This window comes from Etheostoma cragini, chromosome 22 (assembly GCF_013103735.1).
Source record: "Etheostoma cragini isolate CJK2018 chromosome 22, CSU_Ecrag_1.0, whole genome shotgun sequence".
Lineage (NCBI taxonomy): Eukaryota > Metazoa > Chordata > Actinopteri > Perciformes > Percidae > Etheostoma > Etheostoma cragini.
The window spans coordinates 12,170,555-12,183,341 of record NC_048428.1 but is presented as its reverse complement, the minus strand read 5'-3'; the positions used below and the strand labels follow the sequence as shown (position 1 = coordinate 12,183,341).

General features: G+C 39.4%; 2 protein-coding genes across 2 annotated transcripts in view; both read right to left on the bottom strand.

Annotated features, from left to right (window-relative positions):
- flj11011l (probable ubiquitin-conjugating enzyme E2 W-B) overlaps positions 1-6,076 on the bottom strand; it is a 9,202-nt gene extending 3,126 nt beyond the window's left edge. Inside the window, exons 1-3 of the mRNA XM_034862171.1 lie at positions 5,975-6,076; positions 4,770-4,861; positions 2,107-2,209 (exon numbers count right to left, since the gene is read on the bottom strand). Of these exons, the coding sequence (XP_034718062.1) occupies positions 2,107-2,209; positions 4,770-4,861; positions 5,975-6,007 (228 nt within the window). The 5' untranslated portion in view covers positions 6,008-6,076. The remainder of the gene's footprint in view (positions 1-2,106; positions 2,210-4,769; positions 4,862-5,974) is intronic.
- Positions 6,077-7,661: 1,585 nt separating this feature from the next.
- Positions 7,662-10,204, bottom strand: eloca (elongin C paralog a). The gene is made up of 4 exons (XM_034862508.1): positions 9,981-10,204; positions 9,493-9,520; positions 8,990-9,133; positions 7,662-8,143 (listed from the first exon to the last, which is right to left on the bottom strand). Exons 2-4 carry the CDS (start codon positions 9,494-9,496, stop codon positions 7,953-7,955), a joined length of 339 nt encoding a protein of 112 aa, XP_034718399.1. The 5' UTR covers positions 9,497-9,520; positions 9,981-10,204; the 3' UTR covers positions 7,662-7,952.
- Positions 10,205-12,787: the final 2,583 nt, after the last annotated feature.

Here is a 12,787-nt window from a genome sequence, read left to right as displayed (position 1 = left end):
AAAGAGGGCTATAAAGGCTAACAATGGGTTAAGGCAGTCTGGCACCAGAGAGGGCCTCACAGGAGAGTGCATCACGGGTCTGGAAGGGGGGGGTGACAGGATGAGTGTTACAGATAGGAGCAGAAAGTAAAACTGCCCCTATGCTCAACATCAAGACAACTGAAAGCTCCCTGCTTACAGAAGGTTTGAAGATGTACTGAAAGGTCGGCTCCACACGAAGCTCAGGAGGTCTGAGCATGAGCAGAAAGGTGCTGGAGGTAATCTACATGCATGTTTCTTTCCCATGTGAATGTCATATTAAAGCTACTTTTGCACTACTCATGTTTGTATCCTGCTGCGTGCTGCTTTGGTTGATTTGTGTGCAACATAAGTTTGAATGAATATTTTCACTTTTACAAAGCAAGAAGCTGCCCGTTGTCTTTGGGCTTCTTGGTTTCAAAACTGTAATTTCCAAGTCTTTGCAAAACAAAATCAATTTAGAGTCATCCACTTAAGCAAAATGGCAGTGACCCAAACATGCACTTGGCTTGACTGTTTATCATGTAATAAATTCATGCAGCAAATAGCCAGGGATATACTCAAAACACAGTCAATTGTGACTCAGGAGGGTGGCCGGGTTAGCTCAGTTGGTAGAGCGGGCACACATATCTAGATGTTTACTCCTCGACGCAGCGGCCGCAAGTTCGACTCTGACCTGTGGCCCTTTGCTACGTGTCATTCCCCCTCTCTCTTCCCTATCATGTCTTCGTCTGTCCTGTGGAAATAAAGGCCTAAAACTGCCCCCAAAAAAATAACAAAAAAAAGGATGATATATGGTGAGACAACCAAGAACACACAGCTCTAAAAGAAAATAAAAAAAAAAACAACACACTTAACCATTTAATAACTAGGAGACGCTAACACTGTGTGCCAAGCGTAGCGAACAAAACTAATGTGTTAGGTTTCGGTAGCGAAATCTGTTTTTTATGTGTAACAGCAATAAGTACAAGAGGAAACAGAAGCTACAAGCTGTCAATACAGTTCCACTAGGCCAATGGTCACAATGTTTGGTCTGAATTCCTACCGAAGCTCCTCACACAAGCAGTAATGCATAGTAGCTGTCAACACTGAGGTTCCCCCCGGGGGCCCCAAGAGGAACCCATCAGAGGGCCTCTTTGACAGCTTGTCCTTTCTATTTGAGAGGCTACTAGCTAAGTAGCTAAGTTTATCTAATTTTCTCTACCTACTCATTCTCTATTTTTAGATGGCCAGGCCCTTAATGAGTGACACGAGATTGTTGAGATAAACTAATCCCTTTGACTGGGGCTTCAGTGGGAGCTCTGTCCTGGTGTCTCTGTCACCGAGTCCTGGCTCGTGTTACCAAGCAGAGATTCATTCCACCAACAAATGCAGAGCCGATGTGTTTCATGTGATTATTGCAGGCACCCAGCCAGTGGAAACAGAGGATTGTTTACAACTGTTTAGATAACCATAGTTAAGAGCTTCATTATTTGGTTAGGAATACCAGCAGTATAGCAGAAGAAGCAGCTTGTTTGAAGCAGACAGAAAATGTTTAGGTCCTCGAGACAGGATGGGAAATGGACCGAACTTACACTGCTCTTTTCAAGCTGAGAGCAAGACAACAAGCCTCAAAGCCTGTCGCACGCAAATGTGACGTCACGGGAGCGCCGTAACCGTGGATACTCGCGTGTGTACTATACTAGCGGTCTTCTCCTGAACGGAGGTGGCGCTAATGAGCAAAGGCTACTGACTTTGCTATTTCTACAGACTAGAAGAAGAAGGTAAACAACGGCAGAACTGGGAGCAGCACTGACATCAACGCTTCGATGACCTACTTCGTCGGACCGAGCCTTTCATTCACCATGAAAGAAATCATCTTAACCCAGTAAGTTTGCAAGAAAGACATACAGTCACTCAGAGTCCTGGCATCCGATTGTCCACGAACTCGTCCATGCAAAAAGAAATACAAAATCCTTGCGCTCCAGTGAAATCTACGTCATTTTAACGTCACAATCACGTGTGCCAGCTTGGCTGCAGTGACTGGGAAACCCCCTTTACCCACATACAAACACACACGCAGGCGGCTGCAGAGCAACGTGTGCTTACCTGAGGTGAATCAAAAGGATATCGACTACTAAATTTGAAAAGCAGCTGAAATTTCTCCCCTTCGTACAGTGTACCGGTTGCTCCCTCCATGTCTACGATCCACCTAAAAGAGAAGAAAGATAGTCAAACATGTTTAAAATGTCACTGAGACACAAGGAGAAAACTAAATAATACTAATCAGCTAAAACTTAGTTGTGTCTAAGAACTTTAGGCTACTGTTCACGGCCCTGTTTTGAGTCCCTAATCCAGAGCTTTGTTCCTTTTTCAAACCATTGGATTCCACTGAAAATTTAGATAGTAAGAGGTTTGAATTGTTTAAGTGCACTCAGCTGTTCACTCTGAAATTTAAAAGTTTAGCGGTTTGAGAAGACCGATTGAGAGAGATGGGTCAGTTGATTTTTTTCCATGATTTTATTTTAATTTTCTACACCCTGTGAGAACTTTAAAGCTGTTGCAAAGCATCTTCAAAGTAATGGAGCAGGTAACACCTGAGTTAACAAATTCCTTTTGCAAAGATGATATAAGGTAAATACTTCTTTCTAAATAAACAAACCTTTACTTTGGGAAGATGTTGGAAAGATGTTGTTTTTTTAGCCACGTTAGAGGCTTGGCTGTAGCGAAGGTAAAGTTTGGTCCAGACAGAAACATCTCAACAGCTAGTGGATGGATTTCCATGAAAAGTGAAACATCCATGATACCCAGATGATGTATACTAACAATCCACATGTGCCACCATGACCTTGGCGTGTAGCTTTGAGGGAATCACCTAAACAACTATTGTTTGGTTGCCAAAATGTAAATGTAATTTTTGTTAATGAACAAATAACTGCAAAACTAATGATATTACCATCACCCTCCGCTTTACCTGGGTGTTACCGGCTAATTAGCTAATTAGCAGATTCCTTGAGGCCCAAAGAGCTGCTGGCATAGCTGTAGGTGCTCGGTCTTGCTTACTAATGACATTAAGAACATTCTGAATGTTATATCTCATCAGTGTGGAGTTAATTAGTTGGAAACATTTACAGAACAATTGTCATTGGAAAAGGATGATAGAAAATGTAATCTGCCAATGCTGCAGTGGTGTGTAATCAAAAGCTTTTAGCCTGACTCATTCCAGTGACATAATATTCAGCTGGGCTATGACAGTTTTGTAATAATGTGATACTCTATTGATCTAAGGGACAAAATCCATTTTTGCCTGTGGAGCCTGAAGCCTACATGACTGTGCTGACTAAGCTGGGAGGGATTCAATGTCTTGCTCCGAACGGGAGATGACTGCCAACACAGGGACTTGATTCTGGGTCTTTGGGATGAAGCACAGTCTACCTCCTCAATATACCTTGATACCTCCGAGGCAAAAGAAAAGCCAAATATTTAAGTCCAGTGCAGAACATTTATGGGGATTGTCTGCTCAGAGGAGAATAAAAAGGAACACCGATGTTAGCATCACATCTCTGTGATGCGTTACCGTAACTGGACAAATTGTCTGAAAATTGTCTGAAAGACATTGTAATCTAATGAGCAGCACAGAGAGACAAAGTGTACTATAAGCAAAAGCTTAAAAATTAAAAACACATAGTGACCTTATTGCCGTAACAGGGAGATAATTTTTTCCATGTTTGTTTAAAAAGAAAAAAAAGGATAAGGTTAACTTGAATGTCAAGCAGGAACAGAGTATTTGTATCTTACTCCACTAGGACACACACTTGATAAAAATAGCTAATTCCCCACTACTGTCAGTCAGTATGACAAGAAAATAAACCCAGGTTCAACAGATCTCTCAACTTCAAAGACAAAAGGGCACGCCCTTACATATCTCAAATCTGGAAAACAGTGCACGAGGTATCTGGCTGAACTGGTTTGCAGACTTGTCGGACACGCAAAACACCAGAACAGTCATTCAGTCTGACTATGCAATTATTATCTAATGGAGGTAGGTTCCATTGTAATGGATCTTCGACTTTTATTTAATTTTACAAATTGACTAACCAAACGCTCTGGAACATGTACCGTATTGCCTCTTTAAGACGGAAAATACGTCCAGCAAAGATTTTGACCAGGTAGTAACTTTGAAAGTCAATGTTGCCGTGCGAGCCTGCAGCTGAAAGACAACTGAATGACAGCCAGAGATTTGTCTCGAGTCATTTTACAGGACTACAACTCAGTTCATCCTTATCAGACACAATTTGATTCATTCCGTCAACCTAACCATGGGCTTTTAAGGGAACACCAAGACACCCAGACAGAAAGGTCAGCTTAACAGCTTCTGTTCCTCGCTACCCTAGCCCAACCATTGCATGCCATCTGTTAAATATTTCATGAGGATGAATAGCAACACTGTGCATTAGAGCCACTCTACTAAGGGTCCAGAGCTTCCAGTCACTGGAATGACCCCGATTCTTCCTCAGCAGCTACAACAGCTTTGCGTATCAATACCTCCTCCCACTGCAACAGTTACTTTTATTGCATGTGTGGTACCAGACATTTCCATCCCACTGCCCTCTCACAGTGATGAACCATGGCCTTTTAGGAAGCCATAGGATTTGTGTTGCAAACTGTATTCAATGACCACTAAAAGTGTCCTAATGTTTACTGTGTTAGAAAATGCTGCCAAGTCGAATCGCGTAAATGAGAAAAATACAAAAAAAAATTAAAATACTTACTGCGTAATGGTGTTCTGTACACTTTTTTCGTTAAGCGTCATTCCTGGGGGTGGATCATTTTGCAGGGCTAATAATTCCTTTTGTAGCCTTTTCTGTTGGAGAAAAAGTGTTTGGGTTTCTACAACACTCAGAAATGTTGAATTATAGTACGACAACTACACATACAAGCTGTCATTTGAAAAAAGAAAAAGGGCACAGGTAAAAAATTGCCAACTTGTTCCATCATTTTATGAAGAGACCAATAACCAAACTACCGTCAAATATCAATAATGTTAGGATTTCTAATGTATATCTAGCCTGCGTTGGCCTAAACTCACTCCCAACCCAACTGCTTTCCCTTTAGCTCCACAGCTTTAAGTTTGGGATTTCCCCTCCTACACATGTCTGCTCACTTTAGTTTTTTGATTGCATATGCTGGTGTCTTTTTAATGTTTCATTGTTTTTGCCTGTTTAATTAATGTTTTTTTTCTTCCTGCCCTAAAATGAAATGTATTAATCTGTGTATCTAAAGCAAAAGTCCACCCTGACTGATGTGACTCGTTTACATAGAATTTGCCAAACATTTTGTTCGGGATGAATGAAGTATCGATCTATCCATCTATCTATCAATCTATATTGAACATAAGCTAACGATTTGTAAACGACAGGTGTTACACATGATAAGCAACAGATCCAGTTAATCAGTAGAATCATTTATGAAGTTGGCTTTATGTTTTTTCTTGGATCTCGACACAGCTATCTTAAGAAAAGCGATGCACCTGTTCCGCTCAGGAGGAAACTAGAACTGGTCAATCTGCGCACTGTCTCGTTAGCTAACGTCAAAGAAAGCCAAATAGCAGCTAGCTAGCTAGCACTCATTTTAAATCTTAGAATTAACTTAAACTCATAACATCCTATTCCTTGAAATATCACCTATGTGTTGCTGTGATGAAAATAAATCACAGGTCATCAATATATATCCATGTTGGTTTCTATGTTTGACATGGTGCTGTTGATGATGATGATGCTAACGCTAACGTTAGTTGTATTGCTATAGCAGTAACACCAAGAGCTAAACCGGAACAGTCATAGCTTTTACTTTAATGTCATCAGTAATTCAAACACATACATGTATGTAAGTGAAGTGGGGAATAAACTACAGAGAAGAACAAGGCTGAAGGTCAGGTAAACTATAAATTTGCTAACGCTGTCAATTGTGTTCCTACCTGCATCGACGCCATGATAGAAACCCCCTGCATCAGCGCAGAGTGGAGGACAGAACGTCAGGCAGTCACGTGACACAAGTTGTTTTGACAGAGGAAAACAATCCTCTGATGTTCACTTTATTTTATTTTGACCTCGGTCACCTAATTTCATGTCGTTAGTTGACTATTTGGCGGCTTTATAACCAAATTGTATCAAATTAAAAAAAAGATATATGGTGTTCAAATCCACTGAGGTACTGTAGGTCAATGACCTCTGCTCACTAAGGTATGTCCTTCCTTGGTTAGATAGGCCTCGTTTTACATCTATGGATAGTACTGGCATTCATTCAGTCACTTTTGGGACTCGAATAACAGATTATATATTGTGTAAAAACTAATCATATCAAAATGATGTAAACATTTATTTTACATTTTGAATATGAAAAACATAATATTGAATTCATTCTAAACGTTGTGATTATATCTGGTTCATTTTACCTACAGGACATAAATGCAAAATACCCCAAATGTCACTGTTCATGTGAAATCAAAGACTAAGACAAGAATCTCAAACTTAAACACTTTACACATAAACATGTGATTAATTAAAATGTTTTTAAAAAATATATATTTTTTAATTTATTTAAAGTCAGATTCATGTTTCTCTAAATCATTGTGTGGAGTACTATTCTGAAATGTACATTTAAATGTTTTTTAATGAAGGTTGGTGAGTTATACAAAACAGTGTTTTCATGTTTGTCCTTTAGGAAAATAAACTGGAAGTGAGATACTAAAAGAACATTCCAATTAAACATTTTACAATGCAGTAAGATAATAATCGGAAAGTACATTTTAAATAGATTAAGCCTTTTATTACAGCATTGCCTAAAACTTTTGAATATCTTGTTTTTTTTTTTAATATCTTAGGCTCCATTTTATGAAATAAATGTAAATATGTATTAACTTGTTTAAAACGTCATATCTTTTCATTCCCCTTTATACATGCCAGATTGTCTTAACCACGGGAAGTATAATCCTTTATCAGCAAAGTTCAGAACATTTCATTCAACTGAACTGTAATTTGACTACACTTCCTAAGGTTTCAGCAAAAAAAAAAAAAACTTTGCCAAGGTTGACTGAGATGTGATATTAGCACCAATTTGATAAGGTTGACACAGCGACTTAAGACAAAAAATAACAGCATAACAGTGAATTGGAATCACAAACACTTGCTTGTATTTGTTTATGGACTCCAGTATTATAGAATATTGTCTAATTTAATTGATCCTAATGCCATTTACTCTTCACTCTCTAAAGTAGAAGAGGCCACATATGAAATATTATGTCCATAGCTCCTCAAACATGTAACATATAACCAATAATCAGTCCTAATTACTTGTTTATGGGCTCATAATGTACCCAAGTTATTGACTGCCATTTTGCCAACATGTATTAAGACCTAAAAGTATAAGCTTTGAGGTAGTCAAGTTTCCCTTCTGCACTCATTCTACTGGATATCAATCCCATCCAAATATCTAGCAGGTGAGTATAAAGAACATTTTCAAGAAAGACCTCCTCCCTTTTGAAAAAAAAAAAAGAAAGCACCATAAAAGTAAGATGCCGGTCTTTGTAAAAATGTTATTCAAAGTCACTTGTACTTCATATGTAAAATGTAATATGTATAGTAAGGAAGCAACTGGCAATAAAGTGTGCTCACCACACAGGTCTTTATTGATCTGGAGAGGTGAGGAAACATGTATGGGGTAGGGGGGGGCACATTTATCACATTCTGAGACAGGTGATGCAGCCTGCCATTTCAATTTATTACATTAAAATGAAATCCTTTAATACTAATAAAACTATGACAGAAAGCCAGGTGCAAAAAAAAAAAGTTTAACATGGTGACACTCATTCATGTTTCATAAGTAAATGGCAAAACAATTTAAATATTCAAAAAAATCTAAAACTGTTTTAAGCTGCTACATTTTTCCGCGTAACTCTAGCAGTCCAAAAAGTTTGCAGCCATGAGCAGTTCCAGTGCGATCTCCGGGGCGATGGGGAACTCAGGTATTTCTGTGGAGCTGTTGGTGTAACGGACCTTGTAGGTGAAATACATGCAGACCTTGGACAGGACGTGAGACGGAATCTCCCTGAAGTTCACTTCGTTGGTTTCATTCTCAGCAAACTGACCTGCAGACGGAGGGTTACAGTAGGTGTCAAGAGTTAGAAACGATCAGCTTAGACATACAACTTTTAATTCATGCAATGTTAAAAGTACAACTTTAGATTATCCTATCCTGGATTTAGCTTTCAAACTGAAGAATTCTGCAAGATGCTACCCACTAACATAAAAAGGAACAAAAGGTAACATGATCGCATGGAGGGAGCATAGTGCCACCAATTTGACATGGGGAATAACTTTGACTATATAAACACAAACAACTTAATTATGATGATGTAGAGCCCTGCCCATCTAAATCTAAAGCAAGCACAGCATCACCACTGTACACATTTCCTATACACCCTCATAGGATGCAGGCCAGTGTGTTGTTCCACATAATAGAATGGGCTTTTGATATAATTATATTTTAGCTACTTTTAAATGCCCAGTAAAAACAATCTCAGGTTACGCAACTTCACAGGACATACAGTTAGCTGGGTATTAAAAAAATATCCAGGCAAACATTTTTTTATTGCATAATGCTCTGACACTCCTTTTCCCAACCCTCCAATTCTTAGTTTATTGCCCAGTCTCTCATTAGGCTCTTGGAAGAGTAAACAATCAATGACTGCCAACAATTAGCACATCTTAGAGGGAACCCAGCTACTTTAATAGGATTTAAAACCTAATGAGTTAATCCTCCACTTATTAATGACAGCTCCCATTGTGGGTTTTTACTAGTTTACCAGGTCTAAAATGATTTCAGTTGAAGCAAATTACCTTTAGTTAGTCCATATGCATGGGTATTCTAATCTTAACATTAGGAGAAATTACAGTTGTTTTCTATACTCTGACTAATTTGTCTAAATCCTCACCTGGTCCACTTAACATAGCTTTGATAGTCCCAGATGTCAAGGCGTGTTCTCTTTTCACAATAAATTCATGGCCATCTGAAGAGATCAACTTCACATACATGGCGTCTGGCCCTTCACAGCCGCCGTAGGTTCTCTCTTCACCGTCTGTGAAGCAAAACATACTGACAATCTTAAACAGGTGTAAGCCGAATGCTTTAGTTCCATGTGACAGACAGTAGTGACATTGGAGAACAGCCAAATGTGTTGCTATTGAGACATCTGCTGCTACTCCACACACACACACACACACACACACACACACACACACACACACACACACACACACACACACACACACACACACACACACACACACACACACACACACACACACACACACACACACACACACACACACACACACACACACACACACACACACACACACACACGATGAATTGGCAAACATGACAACCTCAGAATGTCTGGGAAGGTAGAAAAAGATGTTTTAGCTCATCACTCACCCATCTTGTGGCCGAATTTCTGTTCTCTCTAAAAAGGAATTGAAATACAAGTAACAAAACATTACTCATTGAACATAGCTACGGTATTAAGTCGCCTAGGTAGGAAACTGGCTGTAGTGCTGTTGTGTAAAATGACAATCACCTAAAGCCTGATCAAACAAATAGCGAATAGTAATGTACATTACAACAATGTTACAAGGCTCTCGTTAAAATTATTCTAAATACGTACATCTGTAACAAATCAGGGCTAATGCGGCTTGATAGTTGATTAGTGGTCATTTCTTTTTCTATCCAAAATGTTCTAATCGAGTTTGCAGCCGTCAGCGTTAGCTAGCGTTGGCTAGCAAGCTAACGCCTTGCCAAACGAACGATAACGTTGAAATTTCTAATATCGATTGTTTAGGGCTTAACATTCATATCGGATGAACAGTCCAGGAAACGCCAACAAGCAACAATTTGTAATCACAAAACATAACACTGTTTCTTACCACTCTGTAGTAGATTGAGGAGTGGAGATTGCGTTTTAGCTAAAGTTAGCCACCAGGCTGTTGATACCCGGAACTAGTTAAGACGAACACCCGTCCGTCCGCGATAAATCTCTTCCGAAGAATTTCATTTAAATACAGAAACGGTCCCCTTTACGGCATATCGTGCTCATCGTAATAGTTATTTGAAAATGACAAATTCTGTTTAATATACATTTTATTTTTGAAATAAAAATAAAATGTGATTCATTTGTGATTTATAAAATCACAAATGTGAAAACCTAACGTGCAAAGCAGTCTGTTTCTGGATAATGAGCATTTCCTTCTCCGCTGTCCTAAAAAGTCAGTGTCAGTGTATGGTTAGATAAGATAAGAATAAGTTTGTTTTTTTTTGTTTTTTTTTTAGTTGAGATGACTTGTCAAAATTGAAACTGCCTCTTTGTTTACAGACCATCCATGAAGAGATATCGTCCTGTTACGCCTATGGAGGGCGCCTGTGTTACAGGGTTAACCTCCCTGACTGTGCCCACTAGCTGTGATGAGCGAGAGCAGGTGCTGATTGGACATGACAGAGACATTCTGCACGCCCATAAATCTGGATTCAAGAAAGAATGACAGCGGGAGAGCAAGGGATGGAAGGCATGCACTCCCCACTATCATATAGCCCTAGGCCCTACTTTACAAAGTCCAGTTAGTAGAAATCAATCAACTCACCATATTGTACATTATTTTGATTACAAGAGTAAACGTTTTCACCTGTGTACATAGTGTTAACCTCATAGGGCCGTCCAAAAAGACCCACATTATTAAAACTAGATAAACAAGTGTGTTGTTTGTATCAGCAACCAACCATTACAGCTCCTAAAGTCTCTTCTAAAAGGTAAAGATGTGTCTGCTGTAGATCAGAGACAGTTGAGAAGAGGGCACACACTGTAGTCACAGCCAGGTTCAGAATGTGACTTTGGCCTGATCCTGCCTGGAGTTCTGTCCTGCAGGAAAAGTGATGACTGTTGAAATCTGAGGCGTCCATATGGACAGAGAGTTATTTGAGCTGTGACACTAAGAGTAGACTAGCCCACTGAGCCTGCCAGTAAATTGTGCCGTTTGACCCAGAGCCGGATTCTGAAGAAATGCTCTTCATAGAAGACGACGGTAAAGAATTTCCCCTTATACTATGGAGTGATCTGCCTCTGCAGGCATTGGACAGGCCTCTAATCTTCACTGTTTGTTTTAAAATCTTTTCTTAAAACCCACCTCTTCTCCTTGGCCTTTGACACCTCACATTGACATTTGGATTTTTATTGTTTTATTGCATGGCTGTTTTCTCATGATTTCATCCGTTTCATTAGTATTTTATGCCTGTGTTTTATGCCAGACATTCTATTATTAGACGCATTATTTTTTCTTCTGTACAACACTTTGGTCAACTTTGGTTGTTTGTTAAAGTTCTCTATAAATGAAGTTTGATTGATTGATTGATGGATTATACTGTTGTTAATTAACACACAGATATGAAGTATCTACAACTGGTGGGATGAAAGAGAGCCATTTTCTATAGCCTTGTTTAATTGGCTGTGCTCATTGCTACAACAGATGTCAATGCTGATCTCTGCAGAGGTGACACCTGACCTGATATTTGTCTTGCAGTCATACCAGGCTTAGCTATGCTGCCAGTTTCTGTTCCAGAAAGTTCCAGTAGCCTCCTGCCTGTTGACTGCCCATGTTGTCTGTTGACACACACACACACACACACACACACACACACACACACACACAACCAAAAACAATCACTGACCTTCCAGTCCCCTATTACACCATTAGTGCTTATGATCAGAGAGGGCGGGTGGCAGCAGCCGCTTTGATGTCCCTCTGAAACGACTCGCCCTGCTGCAGCTGCTGCTCTCAGCTCTATTTTGGGAGGCTGCTGTTGGCCCCTTTAAACAGGGCTTCCTTAACACACATAAAATGCATTCAAACAATCTTGTCATGCAAAGTGACATCATCCTTCCTTTTAACACATCGACTGTATTCTCAGATCACACTTGCTTGCACACAGGCCATTCTGGAAATGGTGGGATGTAGTTAACTTGCTAGAAAAGGCACTTGTCCATCTTTATTCTTGTTAGTCAAAGTAAATGTTGGCGTTTGACATCTTACAGTGAAATGTGTTACATTCAGAAGGGTTTACATTACTATAGCCTTGCAAATGTGCAGATACACTGATGTTTAGTTTGTTCCTATATTGTTTAAACTTTTAACCTATTTTTGCTTATTATTAAAGATAAAAAAGTGATGTAACACCACCAGTTTCAACGTTAGCCGGTCAAATGTCAATACATTTATGAACAGTACAATAGCTTCGCTGAAGAGGCCCTAAATGAAACCAGGTCAGAGATTGAGTCATGATAGGGAAAGATGGGGGAAGAATGTCTCTGGGCGTTTCTTCTCTGAAAAGAGGGAAAGGCTTGTCACAATGAATTTGAGTGCACTGTCCCTTTTGCCTACAGCAAGTCACAGTGCACTGCAATTCTCATGTTCTCATGTTGCTCGTTACAACATCTGGCAAATTGTTAAGTCCTTCAGTTATTCAGCAATCTAATTACAAGCTGATGGCTGACATGGGCATTGCAAAAGTATTTACACAAGGACAATGTCACAAAAACAAAGTTATACCCCTTATGTACCTAAACACAGCGGTGGAGTCATGTGTTTCTTAGATAAAAAAGATGCACAAGTAGCAGAGCTGTTTACCAATTGGGAATAGAGTCACAGAGAAAGAAGCTTACACGTATTTTATCAAAAATGTTTCT